Genomic DNA, 24,621 nt, shown 5'->3' with positions numbered 1-24,621 from the left:
AAGGGGTTTCATCGTGTTAGTCAGGATGGTCTCGATTTCCTGACTTCATGATCCACCTGCCTCGTCCTCTCAAAGTGCTGGGATTACAGGCATGAGCCACCGTACCCGGCCAATAGAAGAAATTTCTAAGCAGCAAAGTATTCAGGAGGTTACTTGGGTACTGTTAAAAGCATTCAGTTTTAAAAGGGAAACAGGGCATAAAAGTTTGGAAAATTTGCAGCCTGAAGATGTGATGGAAAGAAAAACCCATTTTCCAAGGAGAAATTCAATGCAACCCCGCTGCAGAAATTTCCGTAAATAAAAAGGATCCAAATGATAATCACCAAGACAATGGGGAAAATGTCTCCAGGGCACGTCAGAGGCCTTCACAGCAGCCCCTCCCATCACAGGCCCTGAGTCCTAGGTGGAAAAAACTGGTTTTGTGGGCCAGATCCGGGATCCCCCTGCTCTGTGCAACCTAGGGACTTGGTGCCCTGCATCCCAGCCACTCTAGCCATGGCTAAAAGCGGTCAAGGTACAGCTTGGGCTGTCGTTTCAGAGGGTGTAAGCCTCACGTATTGGCAGCTTCTATGTGGTGTTGAGCCTGTGGGTGTACAGAAGACAAGAATTGAGTTTTGGGAACCTCCACCTAGATTTCAGAGGATGTATGGAAATGCCTGGATGCTCATAGGCAGAAGGGATTTGCCTTGTCTTAGATGAGACTTTGGGCTGTGGACTGTTGAGTTAATGCTAAAATGAGTTAAGACTTTGGGGGACTTTTGGGAAGACATGATTGATTTTGAAATGCGAGGACATGAGATTTGGGAGGTCCAGGGATGGAGTGATATGGTTTGGCTGTGTCTCCACCCAAATCTAGTCTTGAATTGTAGCTCCCATAATTCAACGTGATGCAGGAGGGGACCTGGTGGGAGATAATTAAATCTTGAGGGTGGTTTCCCCTATACTGTTCTCATGGTGTTGGATAAGTTGCACAAGATCTGATGGTTTTATAAGGGGAAACCCCTTTTGCTTGGTTCCCATTCTCTCTCTTCCCTACTGCTATGTAAGATGTGCTTTTTGCCTTCCACCATGATTGTGAGGCCTCCCCAGCCACGTGGAACTGTGAGTCCATTAAACCTCTTTTTCTCTGTAAATTACCCAGTCTCTAGCATGTCTTTATCAGAAGTGCAAAAATGAACAAATACACCTTCACAGGGCAAACAGACTTTACAGTGGCATTTTTTTTTCTGGTTTACTAGGCCAATTGTTCTCTTAAAAATAACCTCCTGTGCATTTAGGTCACATGTATTTATTAGTGATTGTTTAGTAGTGAGCTGTGGGTCTTGCATCAATCCAAACAAGCTTTCAAATTCTGTAGCATTTAAAATTAAGAATTTTGTCCTTAAAATGGTTATTTTGACAATTCATTATGGTAAAGATTTTTTTTAAAAGTTCGGTGATACCAATCTACAAAATAAAACAATTCCTTTACATTATACCCTCTGGTTTTAAATAGTTACTTGGTTTTCCTCTTCCCCCATATCGACTATTTTCTTGGCAACCACAGGGCTGAGAGTTCACTTTTGCTCCCCTGGCTTCTTTGTTTAAATTTATTTATTTTTTCCTTCATTTTAAAGCAACTCTTAAATAGTTTAACTAGAACAAAAACACAATTATTTTCTTTCTTAATCAAAATTGACATCCTTATGTTTTATAAACTTCACCAAAAACATATCTTATACTCCTATTATTTTAACTCTTAAAATATTTTTAACTATATTAACCCTAGTAATCCAAATTGCTAGTGAAAAAGATAAAGAAGATTTAATCATTATGTTAGGATTTTAAATTACTGGACAAAATTTTCAGATTAAATTTACTGAATTAATTTTACCAAAGATTACTAAGGTTATGTAGCTTCTACCAGTCCAGTAAGCATTTATTTATTTGTTTATTTATTTTTAATTACTTGATTAGAGCTTCTTCATGTAGTTAGGTAATGAAATATCACTTTCACATGAAATATATAAAGATAGAGATATAATAGACATGCAGAATAAAAGACAAGTCCGAAAGATATTTCATTTGCCTGTTTTTCAAAAAAAGAATTCTCTCTCTTACATTAGATAATTAATAGAAGTTACAGGAGACAACAAAAGGTAGAATGAACATCCAATGCCTTTTTAAAAGAGAAAAAGGTGAAATTCTGAGATATCAATCTGAAGAATGTCAAAGAGACAGATTATAAAATTTAAAAGTTAAAAACTTCTTGCACTGAGAATAAGTCAATATTTTAACAAAATCTTATTTTACCAATTAATTTTATATTATCTATTTTTAAATCAAAGACCCATCTCTGGAAAGACTATTGTAATTTCTCCTTAATCATAGCCAGCTGAATTATACAACTCTCTTTAAAAATTTTTCTTTTTTAGAATAAGCACTATGTGGTGCTGAGAAGAATGTATAGTCTGTTGATTTGGGGTGGAGAGCTTTGTACATGTCTATTAGGTCTGCTTGGTCCAGAGTGAGTTCAAGTCTAAATATCCATGTTAATTTTCTGTATCGTTGATCTGTCTAATATTGACAGTGGGGTGATAAGTTCTCCCACTATTATTGTGTGGGTGTCTAAGTCTCTTTTTAGGCCTCCTAGAACTTGCTTTATGAATCCAGGTGCTCCTCTATTGGGTGCATATATATTTAGGATAGTTAACTCTTCTTGTTGCATTGATCCCTTTACTTATATAATGCCCTTCTTTGTCTTTTTTGATCTTTGTTGGTTTAAACTCTGTATTATCAGAGACTAGGATTGCAATTCCCACCTATGAGTGAGAACATGCGGTGTTTGGTTTTTGGTCCTTGTGATAGTTTGCTGAGAATGATGGTTTCCAGCTTCATCCAGGTCCCTACAAAGGACATGAACTCATCCTTTTTTATGGCTGCATAGCATTCCATGGTGTATATGTGCCACATTTTCTTAATCCAGTCTATCATTGTTGGACATTTGGGTTGGTTCCAAGACTTTACCATGGTGAATCATGCCGCAATAAACATACATGTGCATGTGTCTTTATAGCAGCATGATTTGTAATCCTTTGGGTATATACCCAGTAATGGGATGGCTGGGTCAAATGGTATTTCTAGTTCTAGATCCCTGAGGAATCACCACACTGACTTCCACAATGGTTGAACTAGTTTACAGTCCCACCAACAGTGTAAAAGTGTTCCTATTTCTCCACATCCTCATCTGATCAATACTTTATATAATCATATTAAATGAGCTTCACAATTAACTTATGAGCAAGGTAACATTATTAAACCCATTTCAAGGTGAGAAAATAGAGTTTTAAAGACACTAAATTACTTATCCAAAGCCAGATAGAGAGTAAGTTCTAAAGTAGTGATATTTCTCTAACTGTATTAAAGACTACTTGTATAAGAATTGTGTCATGATGCTGGTAAAAACCCAGGTCTCTGTGTCTTCTCAGTCTTCGCACTGAGTAACATCAGCTTTTGAGTTTCCTATTTGGTTTCTCTATGTTTTAACCAACACTTCCGTTGAGATGTTTGAGAATCATGTTCATAAATTGTAGCCACTAGTTAAAAAAGGGAAGCTGTGGGAAAGAAATGCAATTTTTGCCTATTATCCTGTGAAAGGGTGTGCCTTTCCACATATTCTGTAAATACTTCCAGAGTTACTCAGCAAGAGTAAAGCACAGAACTATTAGCAAAATACTAATTAAAGCATTTTTACTTGTCCTTCTGTCTAGTAGCCTCTGAAACTTGTTAAACCCTGTGAGTTTTCTTGCAAACTTTCTTTTCCTTCTCTAGCATAGAAAATTACTACTGTTGAAACTAACCAGAGGTAGACTTGGAATAGTAATTCTATTTGTGTAATGTTTTAATGATTGAGGCATTTTTCTCATGAACTATCTTATACAAAGAGAAACAAATATCTCTCTGTTTTGTGAGCCAGGGTCTCGGCTTGGTGCTGGTAATAGAATAGTGAATGGGGAAGTCATGGTATTCGCTTTCATGGAGTTTCTGGTACAGTTAACACTCTAAAGTTCTATTTTAGGTTGTAGAACTGTGAGGTATAAAAGATGGGTGTTATTATTCTTATTTTAAATATGAGAAAAGGGAAGTTAAAAAGGCTATGAAACTGGTTCATGATTGTAATTTAGTTAATTGACATCTAAATTATTTTGCTGATTCTAAGTTTAATATTCTTTTTACTGTCTTACACTGCCTTTCAAACTTAGATATTTTGGACAGATTTCAAACATAGATATTTTGCACAACTTATATTAATTAAGCCCTAACTTATATTGGCCTGATTTTGATTTTATATGTGTATATCTGAAGATGCAGTAAATCATACTATGTTCAGGTAATTAGAAATGAAGGACAAGAAGAAAGAAAATTAAAGGAAAACAGAACAATTGGGAAGCAAATGATAAACTCACGTGATGGCTTCTGTATATTCAAAGAAGGGTCTAGGTAATTCTGATAGGAAAGATAATATTAAAAATAACTCCAATGAGAAGAAAGGGAGAAATAAGCAATTTTCAGCTACTGATGCATTCGTACATATCTTTTATTGTACAATAAAGCCCTTATCTGTGTTATCCTGTCCACCTCTTTGCATTAAGGTAGTTGGTCCACCTTGGTCATGCCAGCCTTCCTCTCACACATTAAATAATGTTTGTTCTCACAGAAGGTAGGGTACATTTTCCCATTACGAAAATAAGCACAATTCATATTTCCTTTTCCACCTTCCAAAAGCTCAAACCTGTGAATGGGAAAGTTAGAATAAATTCCTTTGAAAACTAAGCAAACAATCAGTAATCAAACTCTGTGTATAGTAGTTTGATGCACCAAATAGAGACTGAGGAAAATAGGAAAAAAAAAAAGATTCTCATTGTTGAGAAAGTTCCACCCTGCTTGGCAGTACAAGGTATGTATACTTGAAAAGCCCAATATCAATTTGATGTAGCACAAAATTAAGAGCAAGGGAACACTAGGTACAATAGGAGCCCTGAAGAAGTGATGGAGATGGCTCCAAAATAATGGGAAAATGCATTATCTAGAAGATCAGACTTTAGTTCGGTATTGATGGAAGGTCAGGACTTAGATGAACTGACAGGAGATGGAAGAGCCCTACAGGAGAAGTAGCTGCACTAGATGGGAATACGCTCATGGAAAAGTGAGTTGATTCAGTAGTTTTGAAATCAGGATTTATGTTACAAGATAAATCATCTAGGATAGCAGGTTGTATTGTAATTGTCTGTTAAGTTATATTTATTTATTTCTAAACTACTTATAATGAGAGGACAAGGAATATATACTTATTAGTTTATTTGGAAAATATCTGCAGAACTATGTGGCAAAGTTGCTCTATGTGCTGAGGATACACTGATAAAGAAAGACAAGCAAGCTAATGTCTTTCTTGTTGGGGAACTTTCATTTAAGTGGGGCGATACCAGTAAGAAGCCCACAAAAAATAGACCAGAAAAATTCAGACAGTGGTAAGAGTTACAAAGAAACAAAACAGTAGTGGACCGTATGGATGTGGGTTTAAGGGAGGCTAATTTAGTTTTGATAGAGTTAGCCTCATTGAAGAAGTGATGTTTAAACAGAGACTTGAGTCTCTGTGAGGAGATGGTCATGGAGTTGTGGAGGCAGAGCATTCTAGAAGAAGAAAATAGCAAGAAAAAAGCCTTAAGGTAACAAAACGAGTTTGATTTGTTGGAAGAATGGAAAGAACCCTAATTTGCCTGCAATATTGTGAATGAGGCAGCAAGCAATAGGAGATAAAGCCCAAGGTGTGTGAAGAGGTTTGCTTGTAGTTGTAGTATCCTAAGATCCCACCTATAGTAAATACTTAATAAATGTTTGTTTAAAATTTAATAATTTCAGTAATGATCAGATTATATAAGTTTTGGTTATCAGTTTAAATTTTAATTGAAGAGAGACTGCAGTTTTGATATACGGGATGAACAAAAGATGTTGAGACTAGAGATTGGAAAGCCGTATAGGAAGCAGCTCAACTCTTGATGCAATTAATCCCTTTGCCTGGATTGTTTGTAGAAGGACAAAGCTTCATTAATGGACACTGGAATTATCTTTTGAAATACAATGTATCCAATTCTTGGACACTCCTAGAATAGAAGAGTAGGCAAAACAATACTGAAAACTCAAAAGGACTCTCAAGGTAACAACTTTCAACTGTAAAATAATGATAATGAAATTTTGTTTTAAAAATATGTGAAGATAATCAGAGCAAGCAAAACACAAAAACACACAGACATGCGCATGTGTGCGCACGCACACACACACACACACATACATGCACATAGTGTTTCATGGTAAAGTTGAATATAAAAATGAATGGGAATAATATCAGAGATAAAGGTGGACTGTGGCTTAGACAAAGAGCAAAATAATGGGAGAGAGTAGAAAGAAGAATTGTCTTATGACCAGTGCTCTCTTGTTTGAATTAGCAGGTAAGTGACTCAGCTGCTGCTTATACAACCCATAGCAGTGACTTGGACTGAGAGAAAAAGGAATCTCAAGAAAAAGAGTTTCTAGTACTGCTTCCTATTCTAAGTGTCCAGTGACTTACATATTTTCTGAGAGAACCGAGCCATCCTCCCACTTCCAGACCTCATTAGACTTCTGGCGAGATAATCCGACCCAACGAATTAAACTAGTCCTGGCTTTGATGTATTCCTATTGTAAACATAAATAAACGCAATGGTCAGAATCCCTCCACAGCTCTTGGTATGATAGACAAAGCTTCATGATAAGACGTTGGACAAAAAATGTTGGATTACATGTCTATATTAGTATTAATGGATTACATTTGATGTTTGAAATTATACCAATTTGACTTGTCTGAGAACTTAAAAAAAACTTGTAGGACACAGGTAAAATTGTACACAAAATAGCTGATATTCTAATCTTCCTTTGTGTTTATAACATATATTTAGATCTTCAATCAGTTGAGTATTATACTGCCAAATAGAATACCAAATATGATTCAAAGGAATAAATGTAAGCAGAGAAAGGAAACGCAAAGAAATACATTGTTGATGAGCTGTATATTCCTTAGAGTTAAAGCTCTACCTGCTTTGGTTATTGCTCAGCTTGCCTATAAAATCTTACATATAGAAGTATTAACTTGTTTCAGTTAATTGAATAAAGGCATTTATGATGTCTTTCTCAAAAGGATTTGTAAATAATGTACATCTACCTTTCCCTATTTACTTTCTTCTAATTAGCAATTATCACTATCTACGAAACTATATACTATATCCTTTGTTTTGTTTCTTGGCTGTTGCTTTAACTAGAATATACTCTTGTTGAGGTTAAGCATTTTTCTTTCGGTCTTATTAACTGCACAGGTCCAAATTCTGGAATAGTTTCAGCACATAGTTGCTGAATTAATGAAGGAATAAGTGAATCAATCAATCTATGGGTAACAAAATTATGTGAAGGCCAAATGCTTATGTATTCTCAGACTTCCTGGAATAACAAGTGATAATGCATTCTTGGTAAATAAAAAATGACTTGAGCTTCTTGACAGATATGTGAGACTCAAAATGGCATTCCACAGGAGATATTGTGTGAAAGTCACATGTGACTGTTTATTTCTTAAAGCTGGAGCCACTGGGAACCATTCTATTATATCCTAATATTTTCTTTAAAATATATCAATATTATATACTTCCCAATAAGAACTGACAGATAAATTCTACCTGAAATCCAACTATACAATTTCTTTTTCTGAAAAAGTTGCATGACTACTTTTAGTTATAAATCTTCAACCTGGCATCTGCCTAGACTAATACAAATTCAGAATATGCATATATGTCTCAAATTATCTATATAAGAGAGCTGAGATTTTAGAAAACTATCTTATTTTGCTGGAGTGGAAAGAAAAGCTAATTATTTAACTGGATATCTTCTGTATGCGTCTTGAGTCCACAGAAACAGTAAGTGGACAGCACAGCAAGTTAGAACAACAGAGGACACAAATCAATATGAACATTACTGGGCTGACTCTTCATGTGTGACACACTGAGGCCTGAGGTGTCAGGAAGGGACAAGTCAATTTGACTGATCAACTCTAGCAAGGTTGTAGAATATTATGATTGGATTGAATATTTGGGTTCTGTAATTCTTACCAGGTTTCATAAGGGTCTTCGATTAGTACAAACTGAAAAATGTTAGGAAAAATGTAAAAAACAAAAAAGGTCAAGTGTTACATTTGAGGTTTCTCTCCCTTGCCTCCAAAATATTTGACATAAGAATCTTCTTACCACAATATTCTGGTTGTCAATCTTCAGGAGGGTAGCATTCATGTCAGTGCAGTACTGCTTACTCTCTTGCCAGGTTAAGTTGTGCCTGAAGAACCCATAGCAGCTATCTCCATAATATCTCCAGTTAGTGTCACAGGGGCTGCATTTATGACCTTCTGGAGAAACCAAGCACAGGAATGGTGTACATTTTCTCCACATTCAATGTTTTCTGCAGATCTCAAGACTCCCTTCAGTTGCCATCAGAGAAATGCTCCAGGGATTGGAGAGATGAAGAGGTTTAAAAAACAATACTTACTGAAAGTACCTTTTAGTTCTGATTGTTTTATTACATATTGGCAGAAGCGCTTTGCTAATTGTTGCAGAGTTCCTGTGCGATTTTCATTCTCATCTTGTAGGTAATTGTGCTGCATGACAGCTAGGTTTAAAAAGTAAATAGTAATAATTTGTAATTAGAACCATAGAAATGATGCAAAGATCTGTCACTGAATTTTCATTTCATTAACATTGCCAATATATGAAGAGTTTACTAGATTCACATGATTAAATGAATGTTGAAAAGTGTGAAGGGGCTATAAAGAACAAATTAAGAAATACACAGAACTGACACCTGAGGGTTAATAAGTGAACTATTTGAAGGAGACAATCACAAATAAAGAATCCCAACATCAATAACATCCCCAGAGCCTGTATTCATTTGCTTGAATACAAGCTTCTCAGCTGAGTTATAGAGGTGAATGACCTCTTATTTTTTGTTCTTTCTGTGATGCCAAACTATTAATTCATTTAAAAATGCATGCTGATTTCTTGTTATGCTTAAAGTACTTGTGATATTCAGGTGAATAATAAAGAAATACAAGAGGATAAATGTTAGATTCTGACATCTTTTAAAAAAATCAACAAATACACAAACAAGCAACAATTACAAAGACTACAATGTGCTATTGGAGGGCCGTGAGAATTACAGAAAGAAGAAATGCACAAATAATTTAGTAAACAAAATGAGAAACAGAAAATATTAGGTAGAGAGAATAGAATGAGAAACATTTCAGACAAGAGAATATGGAATTTATATATGAAATTGAAAAACTCCAGTTTGGCTGGTTCTTAGGATATGCAAGATAAGAAAAGGGACAAAAAAGTTTTTAAAGATAGTTTGGATCCACACTGAGGAGGGTCTTAAAGGCCAGTAGTACATTCTTAAAAATAACCTTTAATTAATTAAAATCTTAAGATCTTATTTTAATCACAAGGAAATGGTCAGCGTTCTCCTTTATTGAGATTCTCTTGGCAACTATCTGTAGGACAATTGGAGAAGTGACAAATAGACAAATAGTGACTACTGAGAAGCTTAGTGGGATATGCCATGACCCTTCAGTATTACCTTCCTCCAATCAAATTTCTGGCAGAGTCAACACTTACACCAAATCCCCAGAGCCACCAGCCCGACAACCATCCCCACGCACAGGATCAGCAGAATCAAAGCGGTCACACGCCACCAGGAGGAGGACGCAGGGCCAACTGTAGGCATACAATAAAGATATAAAGGAGCAGGCAGTATAGGTTAGCCATGGGGAAGGCTCACCCCTGCCCCTGCCCCTGCCTTCTCAGGGTCCTCCAAGTAATAGAAAGAGCTTTGCTGGCAGATCTCACCTGTGTTCTCCTGATGATCATCAACAATAGGCATGGCCCACCACCATACCACACATCCATCCTCATCCCCAATGGACTTTACCTCTCCAAGCTAAAATATTACTTGCTCTTAAGGCCTGGTGTGTTTGTCTTTTTTGTTTTGTTTTGTTTTATGCCCACCCATGCCACAAATAATTGCTTTAATAAGCAGCAAATGAAGAATCACACTCATTTGCTCACATATAGAAAATGAAGTTTCCAAACACTCTCTTCCCTTATCCCCTTGACTTCTATGCCCTCGAGCATTAAACGTTCAGTACCTTAATGCAATTTTCCCTGCACATATATTGGATGTTTGTAATCTAAATAGGTCTGTATGAGCTTGTGAAAACACTACTCAAATGCTTTAGAGCATTAACATCATTCAAGAAAAAGAAATTAAACTATATATACTATCAATAGTAGAAAAAGAAAAAATTGAATCAACTCATTTTTTAAATTAATTTCCAAATTATTGGCTCTGAGCATTCTTACCGGAGACGAGAGCTGGTTTCCGAGTTTTAATATTTAAGGTGATGTATCCATCTTCATCCTGCATGGCTTCCCAAGTACTGCAACTGAGCTCAGAGTTCAATGACTTTGCAAAATGTAGTTTCCAATACAATTTCAGTTACTGTCAGTGTATGATCTTCCTGTCTCCAGTAGGGTAGAACCATGTGAGATGGGACACATTTGTTTTCCTTTGCTCATTGTTTTCCAGGAAGCTTTTTCATAGCTGCTCAGAGATACATGGACCTTGAACAGAAAAACACAAAAATAATAATAACTTGTGGTAAAGGAGTAGATAAGGTATTTGCTTCCTGCTTTTTTTTTTTATCTTCAACACTAAATAAAGGGACATTCCATCATGTGTATCCTTTCTAAGAACAAAGGTTCATGCTTTATCTTAGCCCTAGCTTAGTCTAAATTATATTGCTCAAATGAGAGATTTCTGATGAAAATTCATGGGTAGCTCACCAGCAGATATATAGTTTGTCTCATTGTGAGAAGCAAGTCTAATATAATTGGATCTGATACGGGCTAAATTAGCTGGTTCATAGTCTTGTGTTGGAAGAGATCATTCCTGATTATGACCTAGAATTTACGCAACTTCTTGCATATTTCATACATCTTTTTTTTTTAATTAAAAGATCCACATGAGGCAGGCCTGATATTGCTTAGATTTAGGTATTGAAGGAAAACTATCAAATCAAGTAAAATAATACAGAGTTGGTGACTTGCTGCATTGTTCTTTAGTAGTGTTTGTGCTTTAAAGTGATTTTCCTGGAATGGAAGAATTTTGATTTGATGAAATCACTTCATTTCAAGTACAGCGGTGCTTAGATGAATAGTTAAGACTGAATGGTTCCTAGCACCCTTTCATCACAATATAATATGTATTGCACACATTTAACTTTATGAAATGGGCTTTTACATTATTTTAGCTTGCATTGAAAGTAGTTACAAGAACAGCCATACAAAGCTAGCTGATGCATTTATTATAGGAATATTGGGGAGGATGTTGTCTATTTTGCCATAGAGTAGCTCTTACATAGTTCTACGGCAGATTTTTATTTTTGTTAAATTGCCATGACTAGCAAAGCTTTAAGTAGTAGGCATTTACCTTATAAATAATTTGAATTCTATTTTTCTTTAATTAGCAGAGTGTTAGTTGGACTTTTCAATATAGTGATTATGTGGGCTGTAGTAGCAGATATTTTGTTTATTAACATGCCCTTTGGCATAGCCCGTAGATTTTTTTCTCCCCTGCTATCTCCTTCACTCTGAATTTCTTGTCAATTCACTTAAAATTCTCTTTCATTCTAAATTTCTTCCTCTATACTCTTCAAATTATTTTGAGAATGAGGTGAAGAATAAACATAACACACATAAAAGACATTCCCTAATTTTGGACAGCCAAACTTAGTATGATTCAAATATTTTTACCAAAACTAATTCTTAATTTAAAAAAAAAACACACTTGAAATAAATGCCAAATTTTAAGAAAGGACTAAAAATTAAAAAAAAAATTAGATCCCAACACCATTTTTGTTGCTGAGTTTGTCATCTCAGTTAAAATATTCAGGGATTCCCAATCATAAGCTGGGTAAATTCAGTCACTTACCATTCATTTACCACTGCTTCTGTTCTCATAACTTCTGTTTCAACCAAAAGGGATTTTTCACTCTCCCATCACTAATCCTCAGGCTTTTCTGGAAGATTGGGGTTGGAATGGGGTTTGATCCTCCTTCTCGTCCTTCCTTTCTACATCTACTCATCAGCAAGTCCTGAGGCTATTCTGTCGCCATAATCCCTCTCTTTCAGGTTCTTTTGGTCACTGCCTTACTTTAGTGTTTTGTTACCTAAAATATACAGAAACACTAAAAAATAATTGAATAAATAACTGTGACAAAGTAACAGAGAGAAAAGAAAATGTGTGGAGGTTATAGTACAAATAACACTTTTCCAATAAAGCTTTACTCTGTTCTCTTCGGTACCAAACAGGTACATATGAAAATGTAACTTGTTACATTAAATCAGATATGTAAAGGTAAGATCCAAGGACGTTGAGACAATTTTTTAATTATTGCAAACATTTTTTGTTTATTAACAAAAACTTTAAGATGGTATTAAAGATAACGATTAGATTGCTTTGTTGAGGTTTCCACATTCTCTAGGTCTTGAGCAGCTGATTTCCTTATAAAACGTGTCCCATTTATTTTTAATGCCTAAAGTGGGTTAACAGTCGCCTTTGAAGATACTCCTTTCCTGTATCTCAGGCTCTGGACTTCCCATTGCTTCATTCCTCTTTCTCATTGTAATTTAACCTTGCTTTTTGGATCTTTGATCATTCCAGCCACAGTCTGAGAGTCTTATATCTTATCTGTGTTCCACAAAGTATTCGTTTGCCTTTCTGTGTATCCCCCTTACATGACTTTGTGGTGTTAGAAGCAAGCTGAGTGAAGACAGAGACTCTGAGGGTCAAAGGAACTAGCCCTTGATAACACTGAGTTCTAATTTTGCTCCCTCCCCACATTCTATAAATGTAAGTTGAGTTACTCAGCAAAAATTAAGCAGAGAACTGCAGGAAAGAGAGACAGAGATCACAAATGCTTCTTTTTCTTTTTCCAAATCCAGAGTCTTTGCTAGTTACCTTTTAATCACCCTCCAAGGCCTGTTATTAGCTTATTTTATTTCTGCTTCAATATTTTAACCCTGCTTGAATATCTTATTCTCTTCTCCTTTTCTTCACTAAGGAAACTATATACAGCTATACAAATTTTTTTTTTTTTTTTTTTTTTTTGAGACAGAGTCTCGCTCTGTCGCCCAGGCTGGCGCGATCTCGGCTCACTGCAAGCTCCGCCTCCCGGGTTCACGCCATTCTCCTGCTTCAGCCTCCCGAGTAGCTGGGACTACAGGTGCCCGCCACCACGCCCGGCTAATTTTTTTGTATTTTCAGTAGAGACGGGGTTTCACCGTGTTAGCCAGGATGATCTCGATCTCCTGACCCCGTGATCAGCCTGCCTCGGCCTCCCCAAGTGCTGGGATTACAGGCATGAGCCACTGCGCCTGGCAATTTGAGGAACTTTTTCATCATCATACTTCTTGTAAAAAGTAGTACCATTTACCCGATTTCTAAATTCTTTCCACTACATTATGATGTCTTTCATAGACTCCATTATCTATGTTTATGGCTGAAGAATGAGTTAAAGACTAATAACAATGACAAGGAGAACGTGCAGTAAGAATGAAAATTAGTGGAATACATAACATTGCGGTTAAGACTGATCAATATACAGGGATGGCCAGTGGATGTGTAAAAGAGAAAGACAAGAGTTGACCACTGTGGGTGTCACAATAATGATTCCAGACAGAAACAAAAGGAAGTGAGTATTTTGCAACTGGTGATAGCTATTCAGAGACTTTTTAACATATACCACTTTTAAACTAAAGCTGTTTGCCTTTGACTTACCAGGCTTTCCACAAATACTAAATACTGTTTAATTTGGAAATGGTAGGATTTCCTGTCATAGAAAAGTATAATTAATATTTTCTCCTTCATTTACAGAAAGCTTAAACATGTGGATTTCAAAGTGAAATGAGCTTTTTTTTAAAGTTATAAACTAAACAATTAATAACTATCAGACCAAAATTACAGCAGAGCATTTGTTACAAACAGTAGGGAAACTGAAGGAAAAAATGTGTCAGTCTGCAGTCATATGGCAAAGTTGATCAGGCGTATGTATACAAAACATATGTAAGTAAAAAGTTAAATAATAAATAATCAATTGGATTAAGATTTACATTAATATTTGAAGAAAAGGTAAATATTGACTATGAGGAGAAAGGAGAAGGCAATGTTTTTCAGGCAGGGCAAACATCTGAATAAAGGTCAGGAAGTTCGAATACATGTACTTCTTGTAAGAAGCGATACCAGACGTCAGGCATGCTAGCTCACTCCTGTAATCCCAACACGTTGGGAGGCCGAGGTAGGAAGATCGCTTGAGCTCAGGAGTTTGAGACCAGCCTGAGCAACATGCTGAAACCCTTCTTCTACCAAAAAAAAAAAAAATACAAAAATTAGCTGGGTGTGGTGGTGTGTGCCTGTAGTCCCAGCTACTTGTGAGGCTGAGGTGGAAGGTTCACTTGAGCCCAGGAGGCAGAGGTTGCAATGAGCCAAAATGGTGCCATTGCAGTCCAGCCTGGGTGACAGAGCCAGACCATCTCAAAAAGAAATAAAAAATAAAAAATAAGCAGTACCATCTAATCTCATCTAATCCACCCAGTGTGATTGAGGGAAATAGTGTGATTAAGGTGAAATGGGAGAGTTTTGGCCCCCCTTGCAGGGTATGTGACAGGGGTCTGTTTGACTGTCATGAGCTCAAATCCCTTGTGGGAGGGAGAGCATGCAGACGGGCAGGTGCAGGAGCTGGGGTGAGTTTGGGCTGTGGCCCCACTGTAGTGTCTAGGGGTGGGTGCCTGGAACCCCAGTGTTACAATGCTCTTTTAGCTCTGCCATCTGCAGACAACTTAAGTGTTAACCAGCTCAGTGCCTCCTTGGCCTTTTCTCAAGGGCAGAGGGCCAGTGTGACAGCTTTCTATATTCCAAGCTCTTGTCCAGCATCCCAGAAGAAACGGGTCACACATGAACGCAAAGGATGAATGTGGGGGTTTTACTGAGTTGTGGATGTGGCTCCTAGTGGGATGAATGGGGAGCTGGAAGGTGGATGAAGTGGGAAGGTGATCTTCCTCTGGAGTTCGGCCAGCCAACGGCCAAACTACTCTCTGACCACTCCCAGCCAAACTCCTCTTGACGTTCAGAAGTTCCTCCTCTTCTCTCTTTCTCTGTCATGTCATTCCACCTTTCATCTGCTTGTCTTCTCATCTCCTCGTCTGCTCATCTGAACTGGAGCCTGGAGTTCAAGGTTTATATGGGTACAGAGTAGGGGGCATGGCAGGCCAAAAGGCAACTTTTTGGGGCATGAAAACAGGAATGTCTGTCCCCATTTGGGGCTGCCAGTCTCCTGGCTTGAGGGTGGGGCACGTGCCAGGGAACCACTCTCTTATTTTTATATATAATATATATATATTTTTTATTATACTTCAAGTTCTAGGGTACATATGCACAACGTGCAGGTTTGTTACATATGTATAAATGTGCCATGTTGGTGTACTGCACCCATTAACTCATCATTTACATTAGGTGTATCTCCTAATGCTATCCCTCCCCCCTCCCCCCACCCCACAACAGGCCCCAGTGTGTGGTAGGAACCATCAGCTTCTACCCAGTATTTCCTTGTCTCTTGTCTGTATCGAAGGGAAAGTGAAATGATCTAGTATATTTGAATTAAGGATTCACAGAATGTTAAGTATATCTACTATTGTACTTTCCAATTAAAATTACTACAAAACTTCATGGCAGGGACTATTAATTAATCATTTATTTGAACATATGTTTATTGATCACTGCAGATGTCCAAGGCACAATTCTATTTTCTGGGGACCAACGGTTAATGAATCATACAAGCATTTAGCTTATATTATAGTAGAGGGTGGTCAGCACAGATAGTAAAGAAACATAGAAAGCAAAGATCAAGATAATTGTATATTATGGAAAGTGTTATGAATGAAGAAAAGTGATATAATCGAGTTCTTCTGGACAGGCTCGAGCAGACCCTGGTTGTGCTAATGAGGATTGGTTTGTTGAAGCTTCACTGTCAGTGCTTGGGCAATATCCCAGGTTTCTTCCATTTTTAATATAATCCAGAATAATCCAAACTTACCTCTACGATGACAGCTGCCATTTATTGCTCTTTCTATATGCTTTTATCAGTTATATTTGTGGCAGGAATTAAACTTATGACAGATTTACTATTAAGAAAAATAAAGCACAGAGGTTCAGTAACTTGCCGAAAGCCACAGGGCAAGTAAGTGTTGCTCCAGGATTTGAATCAATTCGTCTGTCTTCATAGTGCTTCATTTTAATTGGGATATTTTATTATGCTGGTCAGGTATAGTCACCTGATTGGGTAAATATATTAATACATTTCAAAATAAATTCCATCCTATATCCATCCTCTGTCTCCTCCTTGTGGCCATTTATTTTCCTTCTGGTTTTAGTTTATTTTTGTTTCCTTTAAGTCTTTGATACCTCTGGCTTTCATCTTCACTTTTCCCTATTTCTTTTTTGTAAATAGTTCTGAATTAATTGTCATTCTTGCCATTCTCTGGGTACTTTCCCATCTAAATCCCACTTTAAAAGTGTCCTCTGAAATAGGCATGAAATGTGAGAACAGGAAGAACAGAGTGAGAATGAATCCTTCTGTCATGTTAACTCAATGTTTCTTTTAAGGTCTTCTAAATCAATAATACTTCCACATTTAATAACTGTGTTTCCATATTTTCCAAGGTGAAAAATATTTTCTGACAGGTTTAATTCATGTGAGAGCAGCAAGAAATCTCAAAGGTGATTCCAAGTTTTTATCAGAGAAACTGTACGTATGGAGTGTACATTTATTAAGATGAAGAAACACATTGGGAAAAAGTACCCATTTTTTGATGTGTTAAGTTAGAAAATCCTATAATATATCAAAGTGAATATGCCAAGAATCCAGTCAGATATGTGGTCCTGTAGATCAAGCACTGGTATGGAGATAACAATTTTTGGACATTATCAATGTATGGCTGTTATCTCAAGTCATGAATCTATAAGAAATTAATTCCCATTCTGGCCATTCTCTGGGTACTATCCAATTTAGTTCATTTCAGGGTAAGTTTTTCTTTTAAAAAAAAAAAAGAAGACCAAGAATTGAACTCTAGGACACAACAACATCTTAAATTAATGTAAAGAAGAATCAGTTAATCTAAGGGACGATTGGGTTGTGAGTGAAGCGAAAGGAAAACCAAGAGGATGGTGTCCTAGGGAACAAAATATTTTGGAGAAGAAAGTTTGTTATGAAAAGTGAATAATCAGTTATTTAAAAATCTGTTTATACGATGTGTGAGATGAATCGTGAGAACTAGCCTTTTGATGTGTTTATATTGAGGTAATGTTGACTTTAGCAGGAGTATTTTTATGGAAATAGTGAAGGAAGGACCGGGCGTGGTGGCTCACGCCTGTAATCCCAGCATTTTGGGCGGCTGAGGCGGGCGGATCACGAGGTCAGGAAATCGAGACCATCCTGGCTAACAGGGTGAAACCCCGTCTCTACTAAAAACACAAAAAATTAGCCGGGCGTGGTGGCGGGCGCCTGTAGTCCCAGCTACTCGCAGAGGCTGAGGCAGGAGAATGGCGTGAACCCGGGAGGCGGAGCTTGCAGTGAGCCGAGATCGCACCACTGCACTCCAGCCTGGGAGACAGAGCAAGACTCCGTCTCAAAAAAAAATAATAATAAAATAAAAAAATTTAAAAAAAGAAAGAATAAAAATAAAAAAATAAAAAATAAAAGGAATACGAAGGAAACAGCCTAATTAGAATAGGTTTGGGAAGATCATAGAGAAATTTTTGAACCCATTTGTTGTTAAGAAAATTAGAGAAATGGAGTGATCATGTGTATGGTGTTATGGTGAACAAAAGATGGCTTTTGCTTATTTTAACATAGGAGATATTGTATCATCTTGGGAAGTGAACGTAAGTGAACAAGTAGACGTTAAAAAAATGGAAAAATTGATAGTGTCAGAAAAAAAGAAGGAAAATTACAAGCTTGAAATCTTTAAGGAGATAGGTGGATGGATTTTAATATACAGATGGAGATTGATCTTAGATGAGGTAGTACAATTTAACCACTGTTGAAAAGAATACTACCTTATAGACTGATGTAGATGTTTTGGTATAGTTGACTAGTGAAACAGAGAAAACTTCTTTCTGAATTTTTTTTTTCTTAAGATAATGTTAATGGAAAAGCCAGGTTATCCATTTAGTTTGTAGAAAGAGAAGACAGAAAGAAATTTGAGAGTTTGAGAAAGAAAAAGAGATTGGGAAGAATCTTTTAGGAGATTTGCAGAACAGATTGATTAGTAAGAGTGCTGAGAAGTTACATTTCAAAAACGTATGATAAAACCAGTTAATATGGTCACATTCAGCTACTTTAATGTATGTACAGAGCAGGTAGGGTTGGATTTAACCAAGCTGCATTTTCTAGATGCTTATGATGAATGAAGAGGTAAGCAAGGAAGTTGTCGCTGTGGGTAAGAAAATGATTTTTATAATTGGCCCTGGTAAGTGGTGCATGCTAGGTATAATAGGCAATGAGACATGAGGGATTGACAACAATGAAAAGGTGGCATGGTCAGTGAAGTTGCTATCTCAGTGGGCATTGAAATACTGTAGAGTGTAGAATCTGCAGAGAGAGTGGGCTGGAAAGATAGGAGGTGGAGGTCAGAGAGTGAAATATCTGAAACAGATCATGGAGGAGTTTCTCATATTGGAAATGAAATTGTCTGCACTCTAGTGCAGTGCTGTTCAATAGCCATGTTGCTAATAATGGAAATGTTATTTATCTGCACTTTCCAGTTGCGTAGCCAATGTCACCTGTGGCTGTTAAGTACCTGAAGTATGACTAGTGTGACCTAGGAAATAAATTTTAAATTTTATTTAATTTTAATTAATTTACATTTAAATAGCAATTATATGCCTAGTGATTACTACAGTGAATAGCATAGCTCTAAACTAGGATCATCTAGTGGGTGACTGATTTTTGTGTGTGAGCAACTGATTTCTGAGTGTGGGTAAGGTTACTGGAGGCAAATTCAAGAACTGAGAGCCCATAGTACTGGAATTGTCACCTACCTGAAGGTCGAAATCACTGATGATAATCATGATAGGAGTAGAGGTCAGTAAGATTTAAGACAGTTGAAAAAATAATGAAGAAATAAGGAGAATTTGGTAAATGACTGCAACAAAGTGAGTTTTTCAATAGTGTAGCTGATAAAATAAGCTACAGAGATGCTGTAAGTTTTTAAGGGAGAAAAGTATATACAGAAATGTCTAAATTAATACGATAATACACTAATAACAATAGACGATATAGCTTTTTGGATCATAATAATAGAAAGTGTGTGATAAGTGTTATCAATCTTCTTTCTCTTAGAAATAATTAGGAATCTGGTGACATTCTTCATCATTGTTCAAGCTAAGCATCATTTCATGGATAGTGAGAAGTTAATACTTTGTTAGGAAACTTTAAGGTATGTGAAAGAACTAAGGAAATGAGGATGAAAACCCAGTTTCTGCAAAATCTGGTGGAAGTTACGAGAGGTGAGGCCAGCTGGCCTTCCTGGATAGAGTGGGGACTCAGGGAACTTTCCTGTCTTACAAGAGGATTGTAAAACGCACCAATGAGCAGCCACGTAAAACGCACCAATGAGCAGCCACGTAAAACGCACCAATCAGCAGCCACGTAAAACGCACCAATCAGCAGCCACGTAAAACGCACCAATCAGCAGCATTCTAAAAGCAGCCAATTGCAGTGAGGATTAAAGAAAGGTCAGTCTGATAGGACAGAAAGGGAACACGGAAGGGGACAATAAGGGAATAAAAGCTGGCCACCCCAGCCAGCAGCAGCAACCCGCTTGGGACCCGTTCCATGCTGTGGAAGCTTTGTCATTTTGCTCTTCACAATCAACCTTGCTACCACTCACTCAGTCTTTGGGTCTGTGCCATCTTTAAGAGCTGTAACGCTCACCGCGAAGGTCCGTGGCTTCATTCTGGAAGTCAGCGAGACCAGGAACCCACCGGCAGGAACCAACTCTGGACGTGGACCAGAGCAGAGATAGAAAACCACTCTTAATTTCTTATTTTTGTAATCATCTATTTCAACTGGTCCTCATGTCAATGGTCTCTGCCTTTTCTTAATTCACCTAGAATAGTAAACATAAGCATAGATTTATTATTTATTTCAATATTTTTGATAGTGGAGTTTTATTGATATATAACTTAGAGCCTCCAAACATTTTTTTGATTATTTCATCAATTTGAAAAAAACAAAAAGTATGAACAAGCAACATACGTAATTTAGGTGTTTAGAGATCATGCACAATGTTCCTAATGCGAAAGTTTTTACATTGCCTTTCTGCACCTGCTTCACACCTGTGGGGTGAGTGCACCTCAAGCTCGACACCTTTGACTAAGATAATCTCCACACAGACATGAACCTCGGAAGTTTTAGATCACTCCCCAGTCATCTGAAACCACAAAACTCATACCAAATCCTTCCCCTAAGTACAGTTATCTAATCTTCTGCCTCTCCCCAAAGGAAAGCTTTAGAGGAGATTCCTTAATTTCATCACTCATATATAGCGCTCTTCCCCATATTTTCCTGGGTTCTGTATTGACTACATATTGCTGCTGTGACAAATTACCACAAAAGTATTATCTTAAGGCTCTGCAGATTAAAAGTCTGATATGAGTCTCATTGGGCTAAAATCAAGGCTCTCGTCAGGGATGTATTTCTTTCTAAAGGCTCTGTGGGAAACACTGTTTCCTTATTACCTTTCCATCATCTAGCCCAAATGCATTGGCTCCTGTCTCCCTTCCTCCCTCTTCAGCTAGCAGTATTGCATGTCCCTGAGCGTTCTTTTCTTTGTTTTGGTCACACCATTCTCTGACCACATCTAAGAAATATTCTCCCTTTTTAAGGACTCATGTAATTAAATTGCATCTACCCAGATAATCCAGGGTAATTTTCTCATCTCAAAGTCTGTAACCTTCAAAACTTACAGCATCTCTGTAGCTTATTTTATCAGTTACACTATTAAAAAACCATAACGGTATCTGAAATGTCCCTTTTGCCACGGTGAGCCACCATATTTAGAGGTTCTGAGGATTAGAACATGGGCATCCTTGGGGGCTATTACTCCACCTCCTGCAGATCCTTAACAACAATTTACTTTGTTATATAAATTAGTAAGTTTAATGAAAAGTTACGGTGGGATTAGAAGTAGATTCAATTCTTTAAGGTGTATGTAAATCCTATGGCTATAAATCCTATGACCAGCTACATGTGCAACATGTTGTTTTTCTCCTGTTCTTCCAGATAATAGAACACTGTTTATGCAAATTGTCAACTCTTTATTGCTCATGTTATGTTGAAATTAATAATATCACAGTGAGAATGCTTTGCGCAGTGAGTTTAGTTCAGTTTTACTGGATGCGTCTTTTCAGAGCATTTTTAGACCTAAGCGAGAGAAAATAGAGGTTGGTTTTTTTTGTTTTGTTTTGTTTTGTTTTTTTGAGACGGAGTCTCGCTCTGTCGCCCAGGCTGGAGTGCAGTGGCGCAATCTCGGCTCACTGCAAGCTCCGCCTCCCGGTTCACGCCATTCTCCTGCCTCAGCCTCTCCGAGTACTGGACTACAGCGCCTGCCACCACGCCCGCTAATTTTTTGTATTTTTAGTAGAGACAGGGTTTCACCGTGGTCTCGATCTCCTGACCTCGTGATCCGCCTGCCTCGGCCTCCCAAAGTGCTGGGATTACAAGCGTGAGCCACTGCGCCCGGCCGAGGTTGGTTATTTTATTAAGTTTTTAAAAAATGTAAATAAACAGAAGTTTAAAGAGGCTTCAAGTCCTAAAGACACTCCAGAGATCACCATTATCCAGTAGTTGTATGGATATCCAATTATTCCAGCACTGTTTGTGGCTGTGGTTGTCCCACACAGCATCATCTGATTTTGTAGTCCAGAAATACCGCATGCTTCCTACAAGAGTTCTGCTACCCTGCAGGAATGACTGAAAAACAAACTAAAATCAAAAACACCTTACCATGTGCCGGTCTCTTTCTCTCTAGAATCGGCCTGTTTTTTCACTTTTACTCCCCTGAAACTTCAGGTAGTTATTTTTTTAAAATCTTGTCCTGTGTATTCCTTGCCGTCTGCAGGATTATCCCAGGGTGGTTGTTCTGTTAGGAACTTTCCCAACCATGCCAGCAGAGGGCACTCCCATTCATACTCATGTTAAGTCGCTAAGTAGCTATCAATTTCTTCTCCATGCCCCATTACCAACACCATCTCTCTCTCTCTCTCTCTCTCTCTCTCTCTCTCTCTCTCTCTCTCTCACTCACACACACACACACACACACACACACACACACACACACACACACGTTTGAATTTTCTATAATAGCAGCCAGGCGTGTGGCACAGCTCTTTCTGTCTTAATGTGTGTCTCTGCTTAATATCTAATGTGGCTGAGAATAAACTAGAGCCAACGTCTCCAGGCAGATTAGCTAGCCTTAGATAGATGTAAAGAAGACAATCTGACTCTTTGCTGAAACATTCAGAGCAGCCTGTACCCCGAGGATCATGGGAATTCCCTCATGTTCCTCCTGCTGTGCCTCCAAGCACCCCTTCTGTGCTGCACAGCAAGAAACAGTTCTGACAGAGCAGACAGTTTGAGATCTGTAACATTCTAATGAGAATATTTCTAAGGAGAATATTTGACTTTTCTCACTTTCTCTGCAGAGAAACAAATTGTCATTCTTCTCTTACAGAGGGACAGTAGAGTGTGTCTGGGTCAGCTGAGTGACTGTATCAAAGCTCCCAGCCTTGAAAAAGACATGCTGTTCCCAGGCCTCAAGATACTGAAACATTAATTAGATAAAGTAGTGTTTTCCTTTACAATGTCTAAAGAAGTGAGCTACGCGACACTCACATTTCAGGATTCTGCTGGAGCAAGGAATAACTGAGATGGAGATAACCTGAGAAAAAGAGGTAGGAGTTCAGAGAACACCAGCTGTGTCCTTGGGGGAGTGGACAGGTGTTAAATGCTTTTTGGTGCCAGCTTTAATAATGGCATTAAAGAGAGTGTGCTGTGAAATCTCCAAAATGGGGACAAATAGTTGTGGAGTGTATTAGAAGAGTGAGTGTTCCCAAGGTTGAAGTGAAAATATGTGGCTTTCAGAACCTCTTTAAAATTGTGTGATATCACTATGTTTCAGGAAGCTCTGTGTTTTAGTGAAAAATTCTGACTGCACATGCCAGAAATTGAGCTTGGGGAATTAGAGATTTCTTTTTATGAACATAATCCTTGATATTTATACCTTGTTAGAGATGCCAGGAGGATATTCTTTCAGAAACCAGATTGGAGGCTTCTAAAATAGAGAAGGTAGAGGACATTTTTCTTTGAGATGATGTAAGTTACTTAAGAGAAAACTAGAAGATGAGTGAGTGCATTAGAAATGCCTACCTACCTGCCTGCCTGTCTGCCTGTCTCCCTCCCTCCCTCCCTCCCTCCCTTCCTTCCTTCCTTCCTTCCCTCCTTCCTTCCTTCCTTCCTTCCCTCCATCCCTCCCTCCCCTCTTCCTTCCTTCCTTCCTTCCTTCCTTCCTTCCTTCCTTCCTTCCTTCAATTCTTCCATTTCTTTCTGTCCCTCTCTCCCTCTCTCCTCTCTCTCCCTTTCTCTTTTTCCCCATCTCACTGTCTCTCTCTCTCTCTCTCCTTCTCTCCCTCTCCTTCTCTTTCTCTCTCCTCTTTCCCTCTCTCCCTCTCTCTCTATCTCGGATCACTTGGTAAACACCAAGACAAAAACCTGCCAAAAGAAAAAGGAATAGCTAACCACAATTTTCTAAGAACTTGACACACATCAGGGAAGAGATTGTGCCACCTTATAAGAGTCACACTTTCCTAAGAATCTGACACAGTCAGAGGATTATGCCATCTTCCCACACTCATAGTTGGATGTGCCATGTGATAACCCCAGCCAGGAAGGAGATAACTGAGACACAAAGTTCTGTAGAAGACAAAAGCAGAACATAAGTCAAATCCTCCATGATGCTGCCTCCTGGAGCTGACTTGACCGTGATGAAATGTATCAGAAATTGACAATATTCCATGACACCACCATGGTTTCTGTGCTGTGGATGGACATTGGAAAAAAATGCACAAGTTAGAAAGTTGTTTTCTTATGCCGCCTTTTCCTCTGCCTCCAAACTCTATTAAATCCAATATAAATAAAAGTCCCATTAAATGTTTACTTTTTAAAGCTTCTTCCCAGAATCAGTTGTAAATTCTCTTCTTTCAGTATACTTTTCATTTACCTAGACTGAAAATTTGATTTCCTCGTGAAACGTGCTCTCCTAAAACTTTCCAAAGTATTGCATTTGATTGTCAGAATTGTCAGAAGGCAGGTGAGTTGTTGTGTAAACCTTAACTTTATAC

The 24,621-nt window shown here is 37.8% G+C and overlaps 1 protein-coding gene across 2 annotated transcripts; it reads right to left on the bottom strand.

Moving 5' to 3' along the window:
- Positions 1–4,544: 4,544 nt before the first annotated feature.
- On the bottom strand, positions 4,545–23,163 carry CLEC1B (C-type lectin domain family 1 member B). Of its 2 annotated transcripts, none has more exons than XM_003265472.4 (6): positions 23,117–23,163; positions 10,467–10,727; positions 8,599–8,718; positions 8,304–8,458; positions 6,605–6,711; positions 4,545–4,771 (listed from the first exon to the last, which is right to left on the bottom strand). In XM_003265472.4, exons 2-6 carry the CDS (start codon positions 10,528–10,530, stop codon positions 4,627–4,629), a joined length of 591 nt encoding a protein of 196 aa, XP_003265520.1. In that variant the 5' UTR covers positions 10,531–10,727; positions 23,117–23,163; the 3' UTR covers positions 4,545–4,626. The 2 variants fall into 2 exon arrangements, with proteins under 2 accessions (XP_003265520.1, XP_003265519.1); XM_003265471.3 differs by lacking the exon at positions 23,117–23,163 and adding an exon at positions 9,723–9,821.
- Between the last annotated feature and the right edge of the window lie 1,458 nt (positions 23,164–24,621).

Source organism: Nomascus leucogenys, chromosome 23, assembly GCF_006542625.1.
Source record: "Nomascus leucogenys isolate Asia chromosome 23, Asia_NLE_v1, whole genome shotgun sequence".
Lineage (NCBI taxonomy): Eukaryota > Metazoa > Chordata > Mammalia > Primates > Hylobatidae > Nomascus > Nomascus leucogenys.
This window is presented reverse-complemented; position numbering and strand designations above follow the sequence as displayed.

Bases quoted from the DNA above. Each gene is read 5' to 3' on its own strand.
- CLEC1B (XM_003265471.3), bottom strand. From the start codon at position 10,530: ATGCAGGATGAAGATGGATACATCACCTTAAATATTAAAACTCGGAAA. The intron at 8,459-8,598 runs GTAAGTATTGTT...TGGTTTCTCCAG, and splicing joins AGAACTAAAAGGTACTTTCA to AAGGTCATAAATGCAGCCCC. The intron at 4,772-6,604 runs GTAAGTCACTGG...TCCCATTCACAG, and splicing joins TCGGTTCTCTCAGAAAATAT to GTTTGAGCTTTTGGAAGGTG.